A 16891-nucleotide genomic window follows, 5' to 3' on the forward strand; every position below is an offset into this window, starting at 1 on the left:
AACCCACCACCAGGGACCTCTGGTTTCTGACGGGGGATGACACTTGCCTCTGGCCCTCACACTAGCACTAGGGCTCCTGGAGGCTGCAGAAGGCTGTTGCAGGACCCCACAGACATCTTCCTCTTTGCCTCCCCAATGTCCCCACAGGTAGTTGCTTGTCCACCCATCTATCTGTCTGACTTCTGTGTGGCCTTGCTCTATCTGGGTAACCACTGCTCTAGGTAGGCCACAGTCTCCTAGCCGGTGTCCTGCAGATGCTGTCCTCCTTGGAGACAGTATCTAGACCCAAAGTGACTGACAGGCTGGAAGTTCTGAGCCCCACTGAACACACAGGCCAGAGATTCAGATATTGGGGGAAGGATTTTTTCTGGACCTGAGGTTTGGCCTGGTTCTGTCTGGTGAGGGCTGTCTGTGGACACCCCCTTTACCTCACTCACAGGACTGACTTCTCCCTGCTGCCTTGGAGCCTCGCTCTTCAACTGAGTATGGACTTCTCAAGGCCAGGACCTGGGTGGGCTTCATCCAGGGTCTCCAGAGCACCACGTTGTGCTTGGTCCCCAGTGAATGCTAAGAAATGGCCGAAGAAAGAGGAAATGAACAGACCCTGAAAACTTCACCCTACTCTAAGGTTCTGACATCTCACTCAGGTGCCCAGGACACTGTGGTCCTTCTGTTGTCACCCTCACTAAGATTAAAAATGATCCCCAAAACAAGCTTCCTGAGCATGGGCCATGTGCCCACCATGCTGCCAGGTGTGGCTGCTTCTCTCAGGGACACAGGGAGGGCAGGACCTTGAATTGATTGCCTTTAATTAGTGGGGATCTGGGGTAATTTTTATTTTATTTTTTTTTTAGTATCAATGTAGAATCACTCCAAGTAACCCAGAGCCTGGGGGGTGGGCACTGTGGGTGACAGAATTTTCTCTGTGACAATCTATTTCCTGTACAGAGTGGAGAGGTTGGGCAAACTTCTCCAGGGGAAGCAAATTCTGTTACAGTGAGAGAAAAGGGACATTTTTGTGATGGTGTGAGAACAGCAAAGGTTATGGATGTCCTGGGGTTTTAAAAGTAAGGGAACGCTAGAATTGGGGGAAAACGGGAAAGAGGAGGGACCTTCTATTGACTCTTATTGGGCCCTCGAGTTCCCTGGTCCTCACTCCCTCCCCTCCTCCTGCCAATATTTATGGTGAAGATCTTGAGCTTCCACCAATGTTACAAGAATTTTTTTTAATATTTATTTTTTAGTTGTAGTTGGACACAATATCTTTATTGTATTTATTTATTTTTATGTGGTGCTGAGGATCGATCCCAGGGCCTCACACATGCTAGGTGAGTGCTCTACCACTGAGCCACAGCCTCAGCCCGTTACAAGAATTTTACAGTAAAACCCACATGTATGACCGCCTAGATTCCTACACTATACTCTGGCACTCTCAGGTAACCTCCACGACATGCTCTTGGAGCACAATCACTCAGGCGGAAGACTCCCCTGCAGGGGTTGGCACAGACACCCTGAAGGCCATGCAAGTCACCTCCCCACAGGAAGCTCTGTATGGTCCCTGGCTGGAGCAATGCCCCAGCCCCCAGCATCTTCTACTTGTGAGCTCACATTTGGCTCTGTTCAACTGTTTCTGACCTTCCATAGGCGTGAGGCTGGGTTGGTGACAGCTTAGGTAGCCTGGGGGACTTGGGAATGGAGAATTCCCAGAAGGCTCAGGGTTGGAACAATCCAGTTTTGTGACCCACTTTGGGCCAAGGATACCATATCCCACCTAGCCTCCACCCTGGGAGCTGCCCTGGCTGCTTTACTTCAGTCTTAATTTCTGCGTGGGGCTGGGAAAAGGGAGGATGTCTCCATTTGGAGGAACTTTATTTCCTATTGAAATAAAGAGGTGGCCTTAATCACTGGGGGAGGGGGGTAGGTTCATCTTTCTGTTTTAGATGACAACAAATGAAAGGCGTTAGGCACAGTGTTATTTGAGAACTGCTATTGTTGGTGCCACTTGCTAGCTGGGTGACGGTGGGCACTTAGCTTGATGGCTTTCAGTTTCTTCATCTAAAATGGGCATTAGAAGGGCTCCTTCCTTTCATGACTGCTGTGAGGCTGACTGAGAGAACACGAGTGCCTAACAGCTAGCAAGCACCCTGCATGTTCACTATAGTCCTATTTTATTAATATCTTTATAATATTCTCCTTGGCAACCTTGGTTGGACAGGAGAGCTGAGCCTAATTCAAAACACAGGTGACTTCTCGATTGGTACATTCTGTCGTGGGCTTAGGGTAACAATACGATGCTCTGCCAGGCTTTAATTCATTCTAGACATTTTTGGCAAAGCTTGGTACAACATCAAAAAACCAGTTGCAAAGTTGTGGAGGGTCTGAAGTGCCCATTTCATGGATGCCTGATGGCTGCCCAGGAGCAGGTGGAGGTCAGGGTGTGCCCTCCCCAGGGGTGTGCAGAACCCTTCTCCTCCTCTGCTGGTACCCACCCCAGGAGGGCAGCTGCACCCTCCAGTGGGGCTTGGATTGGGTCCCGCCCTGGGAGAAAATGGAAGGCAGAGAGATATTGGTGCTTGAGATGGCGTCATTGCCTTCAGTGGTGACTCTGGGGTCCCAGGGAAAGGCTGTCTCCCCTCTAAGGGAGCAAGGATGCCTCGGGCTTGGATGAGCCAACATTCTAGATGGAACCTGCCTCGTGGTTCTTTGAACCTGGAGAGGTATCAGGCCCACCCCCTGATCGTTCCACGGTCCTCTATCTTCTCTCTCTTTTTGTGTCTTGGTTCCTGCCCATTTCCTCTCCACCTGCACCTCAGGTATCTCCCCCATCCCAATGTCAGTCTGGGCTGGGTCTACTTCCCCTCTTGTCTCAAGATAAGCCTGGGTTTCTGCAATCCTTGGTGCCAATATCCAAGAAACTTCCACCTCCCAGAGCTCTGGTTCCTCACTGCCCAATACGCAGGACTGTAACACTTGCCTCGGTCAACTGTACACAAGTGGTGTAAGTAATGAAAAGTAAACTTTTCACACCTTTTACTCTCTGAGTGATTGATCGTTCACTAAGCTGACCAAGATGTATTATTCAGCCTCCTGGAAGAAGCCAGTTCACCTTCTGGCTTGATTGACAACATCTACACCCCAGGGCAAGTGCTGCCAGAGGGCACAGGTGCTCCTCCTAATCAGCTCTTAGCCCACATCCGTCACCATGGCTTAGGCAGGCTTCCGTGGGCTCCGGCAGCCCTGCCCATTCTCACCCAGGCCATATTTGCCTCTGCAGTGGAGAGTCTGCATCGTCCGCTTATCAGTGAACTCAAAGAAATACTGACGCTTGAGCCCCTCCTCAGACCCAGGAAAGCAGAGTGTGGAGGTGGGGCACTGGTGTTAATCACCCACCCCCAACTGGTTCCGTTGTCACCTAATGCCCAAAGCCCCTGAGGGAGGAGCGCTGTTTGGCACCAGATCAGGCACTTCTCCTCCTGCCCCCTCACCTTCTCAGAGACCCAAAGATGGGGATATAGCCACCAGGAGCAGCTGTGGAAACCTGCCTCAGAGTCACCCAGCCGGGGGCTCCTGGATTCTGCAGCAGACAGGGAGAGGTCAGACTGGGCAGCTGTGTGTGCTGAGCTCCAGGTGTGGGGCAGAGACAAGAAGGCAGCAGAGCGTCTCAGAGAAGGAGCAGACAGGAGACAATGTCACTAGAGTGATGGGGACAAGGGCAGGGCAGGGCAGGGCAGGAGGGTTCCTTCTCTGTTTGGGTTCCAGTAATTTCTGCGGTAAGCATTTTGCTTAGGCTGCTTTGAATGGGCTCATGTTCCTCTCAAAGAAATGATTTCTGACTAAGAAATACCTCTGAAGCCTGGCACCAGGCTTTGGCCTGTTTATGAATGGATTACCAAAGGCACGAGCCCAGATTATTAATTAATTAATCAGCTAATTAAGAGCTAATAGCATGACCACAAAGTAGGTGGCATGAATTTGGTCCTCAGGCATGGGCAGTGGAATGAGTTGGAACTGGGTGGTGGTGGTCTTTTCTTCCATTGTTTGTATTTATTTATTTACTTTTTTTTTTTTTTTTTTTTTTTTGCAGTACTGAGGATTGAACCCAGGGGTGCTCTATCACTGAGCTTTCAATTTTTTATTTTGAGACAGGGTCTCACTGAGTTGCTTAGGGCCCCTCTAAGTTGCCGAGGCTGGCTTTGAACTTGTGATCCTCCTGCCTGAGCCTCCTGAGTGGCTGGGATTACAGGTGTGCTTGACCACGCCCAACAGAATGGGCTTTGATTGAGATCTTGATTCTTCAGAGAGAGCTGGAAGGCACTGAGCAGTCCTGCAGTCAAAGACCTTCTTCTGCAATTTATTCCTCCATGGAAACTTTTTGTTTTCAATTTTGGAGAAAATCTGGTTGTCGGTGTGAGGGTGTTAGGAGTTCACTTTGGAGCCCTGGATTGTGGCCTATGCCAGGGTTTGCAGTCATCAGACCTGGGTTCAAATTTATTATTTAGCCTTGGTTTTCAAAACATGTGTTTACTTCCATGACAGTTCCCTTTTATAAAACCTATCTCACAGGATTCTTTAAAATAGATACTGTTGTGAGGCCTGGTTCCATCCAGGATCCCGGTCATGTACTCCAGCTCCCAGGGACAGCCACCTGTCCTCTGGCTCTTGCAGGCTATCCTGGGAGCATCTTCTGGCCACTCTCACAGCTTCTGCAATGCAGTGCAGGCTCATCAGTGCTGGCCTTCCCTGTCTGGCTGCACCCCCCTGCGCTTGGAATCCAGTGGGGATTTCACGGGGGGGAGGCTTTCCTGCAGGGCCTACTTGATGGCAATATCATTCTCCAGGTCGCTGGTGTCCCCACACAATCCAGGAAGGACCCGCCTGCCCTGCCACTCACCTCTGTCTCATCTGATGTGCCCGACATGGGGTCAGGGGCCCTCCTCAGGACCTCCTTCTGCCTAACCTCTGCCCCTAAGTTCTCAAGTCCCAGTCTCCCAGGGCCTTGCTTGCTGCACCAAGACCCCTGCTTTGTTCCAGGACTTTCCAGATCCTGGTCTCTTGTGAGGTCCAAGCCATGAGTCCCTTCAGCCTGCAATCCCGCCCAGGATGAGGCCTGCTGCTAGGGAGCAGCCCCCTGTATGCCATCCTGTGCTCCACGGTGCTCCCTGCCTAGGCCCCCCAGGAGAAGAGAGGGCCTGGGAAATAACTGCAGTGCCAGAGCTTAAAAGCCCTGTGACCGTCTATCCCGCAGAGTCAGCCTCAAAGCAGGTCTGCCCGCCGAATGGTCTGTTTTAATGTGCAGTATATGACTCGGTGCCCTGGGAGCCACGGCCACAGATGAGGCAGGTCCTGGTGACCATCACACTTGGCTGGTCTTGCACAGACATCTTCCAATCTATCATTGTACCCCAGGCAGCCTGCTCTTCACCTCCCTACCCCCCACCTCTCCAGATGTTTGCTAAATGAAGGTCTAAACTCCAGTCTGAACGTGCCCTTCAGCTTCTGCCCAAAACCTGGTTAGAAATGATCTATGCAATGTATGATTACATGACCTGTGTAACATCATGTACGACCAGACAAATGAGAAGTTATACTCCATTTATGTATGCTGGGTCAAAATGCATTCTGTCATGTACAACTAATTAGAAAAATATATAAAAGAAATGACCTATTCAAAGAAGTATTTATTAGTTGCAGCTTTGTTTGCAACAGCAAAAGACCTTAAATATCCAAATATCCTTCAAGAGGAGACTTTCTAAAAACACTATAGTACAGCCACATAATGGAATACCATGTAACTGCAAAAAAGAATGAGGACAATCTCATTATACTCACAGGGAATCATCCCCACTAAACAGTAAGAAAAACAAGGTGTAAAACAGAGTTTATACTATATCACAATTTGTATAACAATTATGTACACGTGCATATATCTGGGCATATATTTGCATACATATGCTCTCTGGGAGATTGCACAGAAACTGGTGATGATGACTGCCTAATGAAGCAGGAGAGGAAAGGGCACTGTCACTGTATACTTTCTTGTATCTGAATACTGAGGCGTGGGAATGTGCTACCAATTCTAAAATTTAAAATAAATGAAGGAACTGCTGTTTGAGTGTGTGATGGATGTGGAGCATCTTCTGACCACTCTCACAGCTTCCATTCGCCAGGCTTCAAGCTGTGCCATGCACTGTCTGGTCACCAGGACCCTCCTTACTCGACCCCATCAGTCTAGCCTCCTGAGTTTTACTAGTCTCCACTGAGTATGCTCAGCAAGCTCTGAGATCCAGCAGGAACAGCTGACAGGGGCAGGCCCCTGCATTTGCAGGGTTCTGCCCTCAAGGTCAGCATCATTTCCCTGTGGATCCTTCTCATCCAAACCCCTAGAACATAAGACTCTTGCTCATTTCACCCATGAGGCAGCGAAAGTCTAACTAGCCTGTTTCCCTGTTTGCCCTGGCCACCAGGAAGCTCTCAGATGTAATAACTCACCTGTCCTCACCTAAAGCCTCACAGTACTTGCTCTCCTCCTGAAACTCTACCCAGCCTCCCTTTGCCAGTTCCTGCTGCCCGCAGCTCTGACCAGAGGTAAAGGGAGCCCAGCTGGCAACTAGTATAACTGAGAGCAGGGAAGGCCCATTGACAAGGGAAAGAGGATGGAAGGGCACTAGTGGGTTCATGATGAGGGGGCCCGGGCAGGCTGAGCAACTGCAGGTGACCAGCTTCTTCCAAACAATGTCACTACCTTAAATCTGCGTAAGAGCCCAGAAGGCATTTAAACAAAGTTGGTGATATTTCACTGTGAAGTCTGACAGAGGAAAAGTCAGGCTAGGCCAGGCCTCTCTCCGCATTTATAGATGGATTTTTGGAATACCAGCTAAGATTGCTAAAAATTCATCCCTTCAGTCTTCTAAAACCAGTTATGAAAGGCTTTGATTTTAAGATCTGAATTGGGTTTTCTAATTTGAAGAAAATCAAAGTTCAACCAGGAGGTATCTTTTGGAAAATAATTATCTCATTTTCCAAAGGAAAGAGATTGCATTAGCCCTGCAGGATTAAAAAAGATCTCATCTTTAAAATAAAAGTTGCTTAATTTAACAATCAGCCTGAAAGTCTACTGACCAATCAACCCAGAGCAGGGAGGTCTGGTTCAAGTTCTGACTCTGACATTTAGCAGCAAGAACCCAAAACAGACCCCCCACAGCTACCTGTGTGGAGAGGGAACTCCACTCATCTGAGTGTCCTCTGCCCAGTGAGGATTGTGTCTTTCTTGAGTGAAACTGCAGTGACTGCAGGGTTACTCTGCTGGCTGACCGGATGGCCAACCAGGTGGACTATGCAGTCTGAAACAGTGCTTTGTCCAAGTGCATGGCTGGCGAGGAAGCTGTGGTGGCAACATCTTCCCACAGGATGAGACCTTGACACTCCCCACCTTTGCCCCAACCCAGGCTGGGGCACAGTTTTAATGCCCCTGGGGTTCTAGATGGTTTTAGTGGCACAGCAATGAGCCAAAGCAGCGGATTCCATGGTGCATTCAAAAGACTCGGGATGAGAGCAAAGGGGGCCCTTTAGTGCTCCCCAAATTCAGGCCCTTGTCACTGCTCGGTTCTGTAGCCTTTGCTTGACTGGCCTCCTGCCTCCCGATGGGTTTCTCTCCCATTCCTTCCCACCCTTCAGGGACCTTCCTAACAGAGATGGGAATAGCCCCCTCCTGCTCAAAGTCCTGGCGACTCCCCACTGTGCCTGGGCAGGGCCCAGGCTCTGCAGCACCACACACAGGCTTTGGGGGTGGTTTTGGCCTCCCTCCTATCTGACATGTCCTGTCTGAGGAGTCCATCCCTTTCTCTGTGGAGCCTTCCTGGTCTCTCCAGCCTGGGGAAGTGCCCTTATTAGATGCACGTAAACTCCCTTGCCCCCACCCCTGCGCTTTCCTTTGCTCCAGCTGCGATGGCACTGCCTGATCCTTATCTGTTTCCCACCTGCCCATCACTGGACGGTGAGCTCCTCCAGGGCAGGTCCTTTGACCCCATCCTCCCAGTGCCAGGCAGCCACAGGCAGGGCACCTAGGAGGTACTGCTCAATCCCTGTTGAGCGAACACTACCAATGGAGCGTTAACAATCTCACAATGACACCTCAGCCTTTAAAACCCCCTTCCTTGTTAATTCTGGTGAGCCCAGTGGCCAAAATGCTTTCGTGGCACTTGGTCAAGGATGACAGAGTCTCTGAGCTTAATGAAAGGAAGGCAGGTCTGGCAACGGTCCTGCCCCTTGAAGCATGAGCAGAGTTAACTCCCCACACCCTCTGCCTCCTCATTAACCATCACGAGTGCTCTTTGCCTTTATCCCTAGCTGCTGTGTGTGTGTGTGTGTGTGTGTGTGTGTGTGTGTGATGATCAGATTTGCGCTTTAGGAAGATTGTTCTGATTGCAGAGAGGACAGTAGGTTGGGAAGACAATGCATAGGGGGAGATGGCTAAATGTGCTCTTGGGAACCCTGGCACTCTGCTCTTCAGGTAAATGGTAAGTCTGCTCTTCCCCTTCTCCTCGGATATAAGCCTGTCCAGTGAACTGTGCTTACAGTAAATCCCTCCTGGTTGAAGCTTAAAAGCTAAAGAGAGATCTGCCACATTCCCTCCCTGTAGCTGAGGTGATCATGAGGGCTGGTATCAGGATGAAGCCTCCATGTGCCTGGGCCCCTGAGCAGTCACCATGAGCATCCTCCTCCTGCCAACCTACATGGGACATAAAACACGAGCAGGAGACATATCTTAGTAGTGTTCATGAGACCTGGGGCTGGTTGTTACTGCAGCATAACTCAGCTTGCCCTGACCAGTACACCACAGAGGAGGCTACTGTGTAAGTGCAGATATGAGGGTGCAGGAAGGGAGGGACAGGAGTGGATGGACCAGAGAGCTATTTTGGAGGTCAAATGGCAGGGTGGTTGATGGTGTGGCTGCAAGGGATAAAGGAGTCCCCTGCAGCAATCTTCTTTCCTGGTTTTAGGGGCATGGCTGACTCTGACTTTTTCAGGAACTCACAGGTTTCTGAGCTAAGATTTGCATCCTCTCTTTATATTCAGGGTCAAGTCTTGGTGTGACTTGCTTCAAACCTGCCAGAGACCTGGGCCACCTGTGCCATTGCCTCTTTGAGGAAAAGCCTTGCTATCATAAAGGCAAAAGCTGAAGCTGTAACTGCGCAGTGTGCTGCTTCTCACATGGAACCCAGTTTAACATAGAGATGGAGAAACTGAGGCTCAGTGAAGACCTTCCTAAGACAGGAGGTGGCAGAGCCAGGATCCACAGCCGGGGCCGGAAACCCACAGCTGGAAATCCCTTATGCTGCTTCATCGTCAGAGGCAGAGGAACTCCTCAGTGAAGGGGCTGGAGTTGGAAATGGAGGCTGCACACTCCTCTCTGAGTTGGGGACTGGGCGTGGGGGTGTCCCAGCCTCCCAGCTGCTCCCTGCACGACAGTCGCCCTCACGGAAGCGCATTTGGGCGTTGGCAGTGTTCTGGTCCCCTGTCAAGTCCACGCGTCACCAGTGCTCCTGCATAAACATCAGGGGGCTGAGTTCTGTTCTTGGCTGCGTGTACGCGGGTACCAGCTCCAGGCTCCCACGGATTCCAGGGAAACCGGACTGTGGGGTGTGGATGGCTGCCTTGGAGTGTTTCCCCTTGATCATGGGATTCAGAGTTGCAAGATTTCCACCCAAGCAGAAACAAAAGCCGCCTTCACAAGTCCTAGGAGTGGCTCTGACATATTTTCACTTGCTGTTAATTCTTTTTTTCTCCATCTATCCTGGCAGAGGATGGGAAGAGCTAGTCCCCTAGCAGTCTTTGTTTTTTTTTTTTTTTTTTTTTTTTTTTTTTTTTTTAGCAGTGCTGGGGATGGCACCCAGGCCCCACACATGCTAGGCAAGAACTCTGCCACTGAGCGACATCCCCAGCCCCCAGCAGTTTTTGCGTTTGAAGAGCACAGGCTCAAGAGTCGGGCTGGATGCCAGCTTCTCCACGTTATTTGCTCTACAACTTTGAACAAATTACCTAACATCGGTGAGCCTCAGTTTTGTCATTTTTGAAAATGGGGCCACAGTGTTAACCTGATAGGGCTGTTGGGATAATTAAGGGAGATACTGTATGTAAATCATGCACTCTGGTGCCTGGCACCTGAGAAAGGCTTAATAAGTTGCATTTATTGTTATTATTCAGCATTTTTGGCCTTGTGTTTGAAGCATCCTACTATAAAATTATACACATTTAAACCTGCATTCATAATACGTCAGAACTGAAGAGCATTTAGTAATAATTCTGATGAAGATATTAATGCTTTTTAAAATCATTAATAACGATGGGTTCTTAAGTGGAAATTTAATTAAAAAACAGTTAAAAATGGGGCTGCTCTGATGGTGTGGGGGTGTGGCCCCCAGGGCTCCTCTGATGGAGGCAGGAAACCCATAGGTGTGTGGGGGGGGGGCTGGACAACCTGTCCACAGCCACGGTGAGGGAGGGAATTTCAAACCCTACTCTTGATGCTGCTTTGGCAAAGCCTCTGTGCTTTCTGTCCTCCCCTGTGAATTGGGAGCCACAGGACCTGCCTGCCAGGGTTGAGACGCTGAAATCGAGTGTGGATGAGCCAAGAAGTTCACCTTCCAACAACAGCCGCTCCTGGAGAGGAAGCAGCAGGGGCTGAGAGCCAAGAATGAAGGCAGACCCCCAGGGACCAGGTGAACCTCTCTGCCCAGCTGGCTCTGCCCTGGGCCAGCCCACGTGTCCCCTGCTGGGCACCTGGCAGCCACGTGGCCTCGTTCCTTGGGCTCTGGGCAGCAGGGCAGCCACCTGCCAAGCCTCTGAACATGCCCTTTCATTTGGTCCATCCCCCTCAACACAAACGCCACTTTCCTCCTGTGGCTTCATTAGCCTCTGTAAACATCCTCGTCACATCTGCCCTCAGGCTTCTCAAAATTGACCTTCTATGATGGGACTCATCATCTACCACTGCCCCAAGCCAGCTCCTCCTCTGACCTTTCCCTCTCTGCTGGCAGTGTGCCTCTGTGGCCTAACACAAAATGTGGACATCAGTGCTCCCGACATCTGCCCTACACCATCCAGTGGGAGCACGGGTCCTGCCAATTCTCCATGTGAGCATCTCTCGATGCAATCTTTATCCTAGACCTCCGTTCCTTCTTCCTTTCAGGGTTTCTACACCTGTCACCTGGACTCAGTTACATTAATCCCTGATGTGCTTCCTGTCCCTGCTGTCTCATGCTCTCCTGATGCACAGTCTAGTTCTAGTGGGGAAATGGCCATTCCCAAATGGCCAGCTGAGAGCATGACATCATCATGGACTGTAATGACATCATCGTCACTGCTGTGAATGAAGACAAGAGGGCTATCTATGAATTCAACGAGGGAAGCTGGGAGCTGTGCTGGTTTCGGTGGGAGGAGAGGAGACCTGCAGAAGAGGCAGGAGGAGAAGGGGCTGTCCATCCAAAGGACATGGGGGCAGAGTGAAGGTCACTCCAGGCAGAGAGAAGAGCTTCTTCCAGAGCTGCTAGGGAGGGTAGGGGAGGCCTCCTTGGGGAGTTGTGGACAGAGGAGAGAGGGGAAGAAGCAGAGGGTGAGTGGGCTGGACTAGAGGGGTCAGCAGGCTGGATCTCAAAGTGTCCTCCAGCTAGTGGCTGGCAGAAGAGAGGAATCTGAATGTACTCACCATAAAGAAATGATGAAAGTTTAAGGTGATGGATATGCTAATTACCCTGAGTTGATCGCCACCCAATGTATATATGAATCAAAACATCACATTGTACCTCACAAATATGTACAAATATTATGTGTCATTATGTGTCAATCAAAAAAATTTTAAAGGATACGATGATAATAATAACAAAAGCACACTCTGGCTGCTTGCTGCCTGGAGCTGAACTGGGCAAGGTGGGATAAGGATGAAGTTCTTCAATGAATGAAGCAGGACAGCAGGTGGCCCTGAACTCCTAACCAAGGAGGGCTGGGACAGTGTCGGGCTCTTTGGGAGGGAGTGTTCCATGCACTTGGAGGTTACTGTGGGGTGAGCCTAGACGGAGAGCATCCCACTCAACCATGGGCACTTGGAGGACGAGGATGAAGTTTTCTTCTCTGTGCCCGGGGGACCAAGCCCAGGACTGGCACAGAGAGCAACACTGTATACTGCACGAATCAATGACTGTGAGAATTTAGCTTAGGCTGATTTCCTGATCTCCACCCCACTGCCACCAAGAAGGAGGTGGGGAGCAGATTTTTACTTGTCCCACTTAAGGCACAACTCCATTTCTGCTGGGGGATGGTGTAGGGAGATGTGTACCCCATACAGTTAATCCTAGACCCCACACCTATGGGGCAGTCTTTCTGGCTTCCTATGGGTACAAGTCCTCTAGTGTGAGCTATTGGCACCACCAGTGTGCCAGTGTCCCCGTCTTCCATGTCTTGAGGGATGCTGCTTTTAGAGCAACTTACTCTCCTGCTTTCGGGTTTGCATGTTGCTGATTGGCACAGGGCTCGAGTGTGCTCCAGCTCTGGGAAGGTCTGCTTTGTGCTGACACCAGCACAACTGCAGAGAGAGAAAGCCAGAAAATGAATCTCTGCCACTGCCGTGCTGGGTAGCCACTGAGGAGACGGTTTCCTCATCTGTAAAATGGGCATAGTCAAACCCTGCAGGCTGTTGTGGATCTGATCCTCCAGGCCAAGAGGACAGTGTCTTAAAATGATGAGGACAGCAAGTATAGGGCTTCATCTCTTCTCCAGGAAAGGGTGGATGGGAAGTACTAAGAGGTCCCCAGTTTCCTGAGCCTCTGATCACATTGGGTTCTAGGCTCTGACTGCTGTGTCTCCTCTATCCCAGGTGAATCAGGAAGAGCCTGACCCCTACATTTTGACCTCCATCTGGGTGGGGAAGTGAGGGGAGTGCTGGGGTTGGTTTGGTGGGGTTTTGCTACAAAGCAATTGGAGCTAGAAACATTATTTCAAGGAGCTTGGAAAAGCAAGTGTGGCATGACTCTACTCTGTAGCAGAGTATGGAACACCAAGGGTCAATCTCTACCAAAAATGAACTCAAACTCTAAATCCATTCCACCTAGGCCTTTGGTTTGTGGGCTGCAGGGCTGCAAAGGAAAGGAGGTCACGACTGAGCAAGCTGGGCCCAGGCCAGGGAGGTGCTTGTAGCTGTCAAGGGATATGGGGAGGGCATGGCTGTGCCAATCTGACTTCATGAGACCCTGAGATCCCAGGAAGACGCAGTCAGACCTAGCTGGGTGCAGCCAGGTGGGACTGCATTAGGTTAGGATGGAGCAGGTACTCAGCTCCTGGGTCCCAAGGCAGCCTGTGTATTCCAGAATTAGAGTATCTTCCTAAGTTGAGGGGCTCACTCTTATCTTCCCCAGGGGCCCAGGGCTTATGACAATCAGCTTTTTAGGCCTAGGTTCCAACACAGGGCCCAGCACCCAGTCAGTCCTCAGGATATGAAATAGAGAATTAATAAAGGATACACCAACAAGTCCTGTTTAATCAACATTTTCTGTGCATCTACTATGTGCTTCATCCCTGACTCTGTCACTGCCATTTGGGGGTTCCCAGCTAAGACTTGGTCTCTCTGTCTCTGAAACTATTCTTGGTCCTTCAAGAAAGGAGCTGTCTGGACTTGCGTAGAAATGATGCCCTACTAAAAGCAGGTCTTCACCAGATACTAGCTAAGTCAGTCCAATTGATGGCTTCTTTGAGGCCTATTAGTCACAGGCACTCCACCAAACCCCAGTGGGTTTTAACTCAAGGATAGGATTCTTGTGAGCTCAAACCTGTCACAGGGTGGCCTGGAGCCACTCACACTGGCTCTGTAGCTTGTGCCATGGGACACCCAAGTCACAGAGAAACATGGAGCTGATGCAGGAGCCATCAATTTCACTCAAAGATTTTTTGGGAAAAGTTGTGAACTTTTGTACACAGGTATGGGCCAAAGGAGCAGGATCTACTTTCCCACATGTATCAAACTTTCTCTAGAGTTAAATGAAACATCATTATAAGCATATGAGATGAAGCATTAGTCTTTAACAAAACTCTGTGCCCCAGCTTGTTGGCACTAGATTATCACCTGCTACTCCCAACCCTACTCTCTTCACTGGTGTTGGGAGGGCTCCTCTAGAGAACCCACCTGAGGCTCTCTGGGGAGATGGCTTTGAACACATGTGCATATCATCGATCTGTTTTGCACTTCAGTCCCTGCATGATCCATTGCTAGCATGATTCAATACCCAAACCAAGAAAGAGTTGGGTGATCTGGAATCAATGTGGTGTCTCATTTTCAGGAATTCTTAGACAGTGGGTGAATTCTAGGTCTGATCCTGCTAAATTTGATCTGTGATGTTGGGTAACTCCCTTCCCTCTTTTTGGTCCTCATTTTCCTAATCTGTAAAATGGGAAGGGTAGGTGGTGCAATCTCTTGAGTTCCTTTCAGCTTTAACATCTAATGACTTCAATAACCCTGCCCGCATGGATATAATTCAGATTGAAGTGAAATTTATTTAGATCCCACTAAAATGTACTGTGAGCATATTTTCATATACATTATTTAATTTAGTATTCTCAAAAACCTCAGAAAGGTCTGTGTTATCTCCACTGTACAGATTACGAAATAGAGAATTTTAGTTTGTTAACTGAAGTCACACAGTCAGGAGGTCATAAAGCTGAGATTCAGTCTCAGGTCAGGCTGTGTTCATGTCCAGGGGCATTCAGAAAAAATACTGTGAGTCCATACAAACTCAGCTACCCTGCCTCTCCCTCCCTGCCAGCCCAGGAGTTCAGCCATGGAGGGAGGCCCTGGTTGGGGCTGGGGCTGTAGGTCACCACCAGTGGGTAGATGCAGGTGTACTTTGGCTGGAGAAGGGCAAGTTATGAAGGGTTGAGAGCCAAGTCTCTGGCCCGGCCTGGGTCTCTTTCCCAGTCGACTCCTTTCTTAGGCTCTGTTTGAAACTGGCTGTTCTTTCCATCTTTGCCATCTGGCTTGACTCCTCAGAGACCCATCCTCAAAAATTCCTGTCCACACTTCCCAGTCCCCAGAAACCATCTGCTAACACCCATGCTCTGAAGGCAAAGAAGGGAGATGTGCCAGAGAAATGGAGCTCAGATCCCTGTCCTGACAATTAAGTGGGAGACTTCAAACAACGCTTCTAATTTCAGCCTGTTCAATTGCCACCAGTCTGCATGCAGCAATGGCTTTTGCGATCAGATTTCTCAAAATCTTGGTGTGGCCTCAACTCCTGCTATGCCACTGCATAAGTGAATCTCTCCCTTTGGACTTCAGTGTCCCCCAATAACTTGCTGGTTGGGCTCCATAGATGTCAGGTCCTTCCCAGTGGTGACATTTTAGGACCCACTATCATTTACTTTATCTTCCCAGAGTCAGGGGGGACCAGACGCATTTGAGAGCACATTAAGCTTAAAGATACCTCTCCCTTGGGGAGTGTTCCTACTAGGCGGCTGCAGGTGCCCCTCCTCCCTCCCTGCCAAAGATGCACCCCCTCCCGGCCCAGACACGGGTAGATCCTGGCCTGGCCCTTTAGCCTTGCAGCTCAGGAAACGGAGCGCAGCGCTATATCCGCGACTGCGGCGGCGGCGCAGGGGGCGGGGGAGGAGAGAAGCGCCCACTTGTCCTGCTGGCTCCGCAGCCCTGGCTCTAGCCCCGGCGCATTAGCGCTGTCTTTGGAACCCCCAGGTTTATCGCTCTGGCCAGGGGCAGGGTGGGAGTCCATAGCCGCTCGATTGCACGAACCTACCCCTGTGGCCCCGCAAACCCCCAACTCAGCGAAGCTAGCGCAGGTTGCTCTTGGCCCTCAGCTGCAGTGAGACAGGGGCCCGTGGCACTTGGATGCCTCTGTCTCGCCATCCCAATGCCCAAGCACAGGGAATTACACCTCCTCAGGTCTAGGGCAGGCAATTTGGTCTATCACGGCTGGGGGATTGGGGGCGGGGGCATCATTTTTTGGCAGAACCTGAATCCAGATTTAATGTTTCAGTCTGTTCCTTCGTACCCCGGTTCCCTCTGCATCTCCAAGTCTCGGTCCCTCTGACCCCGTCTCCCACAGCGCTCATCCGGCGAAGGGCAGCCGCAGCCCTCACCTACTCCCTGCCCGCAGTCCCTGCCCCCTCTGCCCGCCGCAGGGTCAGCCTCTCCTCCCACTGAGACGCCCAGAGCGGCCAGGGTGCGGAAAGTAGAGGGGCCAAAGTTCAATCACAAAGGCTGGTCAAAGACCCTGAACCCAGCGGGCCGCGGTCAGGGGTCTGGTAGGTCAGGACGGCGCGCTCGCCTCACCTGTTTCTCCAGTGACTCCTTGGCGGAGAGCGCCGGCTTGGGGGAGGGCGCGCGGTCGCAGACGCAGCCCTCCAGCAGGTAGAGCCCTGAGGGCCGAGAGCTGGAGTCGCTCTCGAAGTAGAAGAGCAGGTTCTGCAGCAGAGCAAACCACTTGGTTTGCCATTTTGTGTTGTCCGAACTCCGCTTGCTCAGGTAGCCTTTGCGCGTGCCGTCCTTGCGCGCCAGCAGTCCCAGGGACGCGACGTGGCCATCGTTCAGCCGGATCCCCTTCTGCATGGTGCTCGGAGGCCAGCGAGACCCCACGCGCTTACATCTTCTCCGCGCGGCACCCTGCAACCCCCAGTCTGTGCGCGCCGCGCTGCTTCTCTCAGGCGCTCGCTCGTTCCCTCTCGCTCTCCCCTCCCCCCAAATATCTACACTCTGGAATCTAGAGCTGAGCGGAGGCTTCTTCAATCTAGATGTATCATTCCCCGCGTAACCTCTTCGCTTCACAGAGCGCTGAGTTGCGGGAGATGCCGCCCGACCCTCCCCCGGTTCCGGGCAAACTGAGCTACTGGCGATCTG

At 51.0% G+C, this 16891-nt stretch overlaps 1 protein-coding gene across 5 annotated transcripts in view; it reads right to left on the reverse strand.

The window, feature by feature from the left end:
- Rasgrf1 (Ras protein specific guanine nucleotide releasing factor 1) overlaps window positions 1-16603 on the reverse strand; it is a 103503-nt gene extending 86900 nt beyond the window's left edge. For 3 of the 5 annotated variants that reach the window (XM_026400541.2, XM_026400540.2, XM_026400537.2), the window contains exon 1: window positions 16328-16603. In XM_026400541.2, the coding sequence (XP_026256326.1) occupies window positions 16328-16603 (276 nt within the window). Of the gene's footprint in view, window positions 1-15333; window positions 15337-16327 lie in introns of all 5 variants that reach the window. The other 2 variants (XM_026400539.2, XM_026400538.2) reach the window with 1 other exon arrangement.
- Between the last annotated feature and the right edge of the window lie 288 nt (window positions 16604-16891).

Source organism: Urocitellus parryii, chromosome 6 (assembly GCF_045843805.1).
Source record: "Urocitellus parryii isolate mUroPar1 chromosome 6, mUroPar1.hap1, whole genome shotgun sequence".
Taxonomy (NCBI): domain Eukaryota; kingdom Metazoa; phylum Chordata; class Mammalia; order Rodentia; family Sciuridae; genus Urocitellus; species Urocitellus parryii.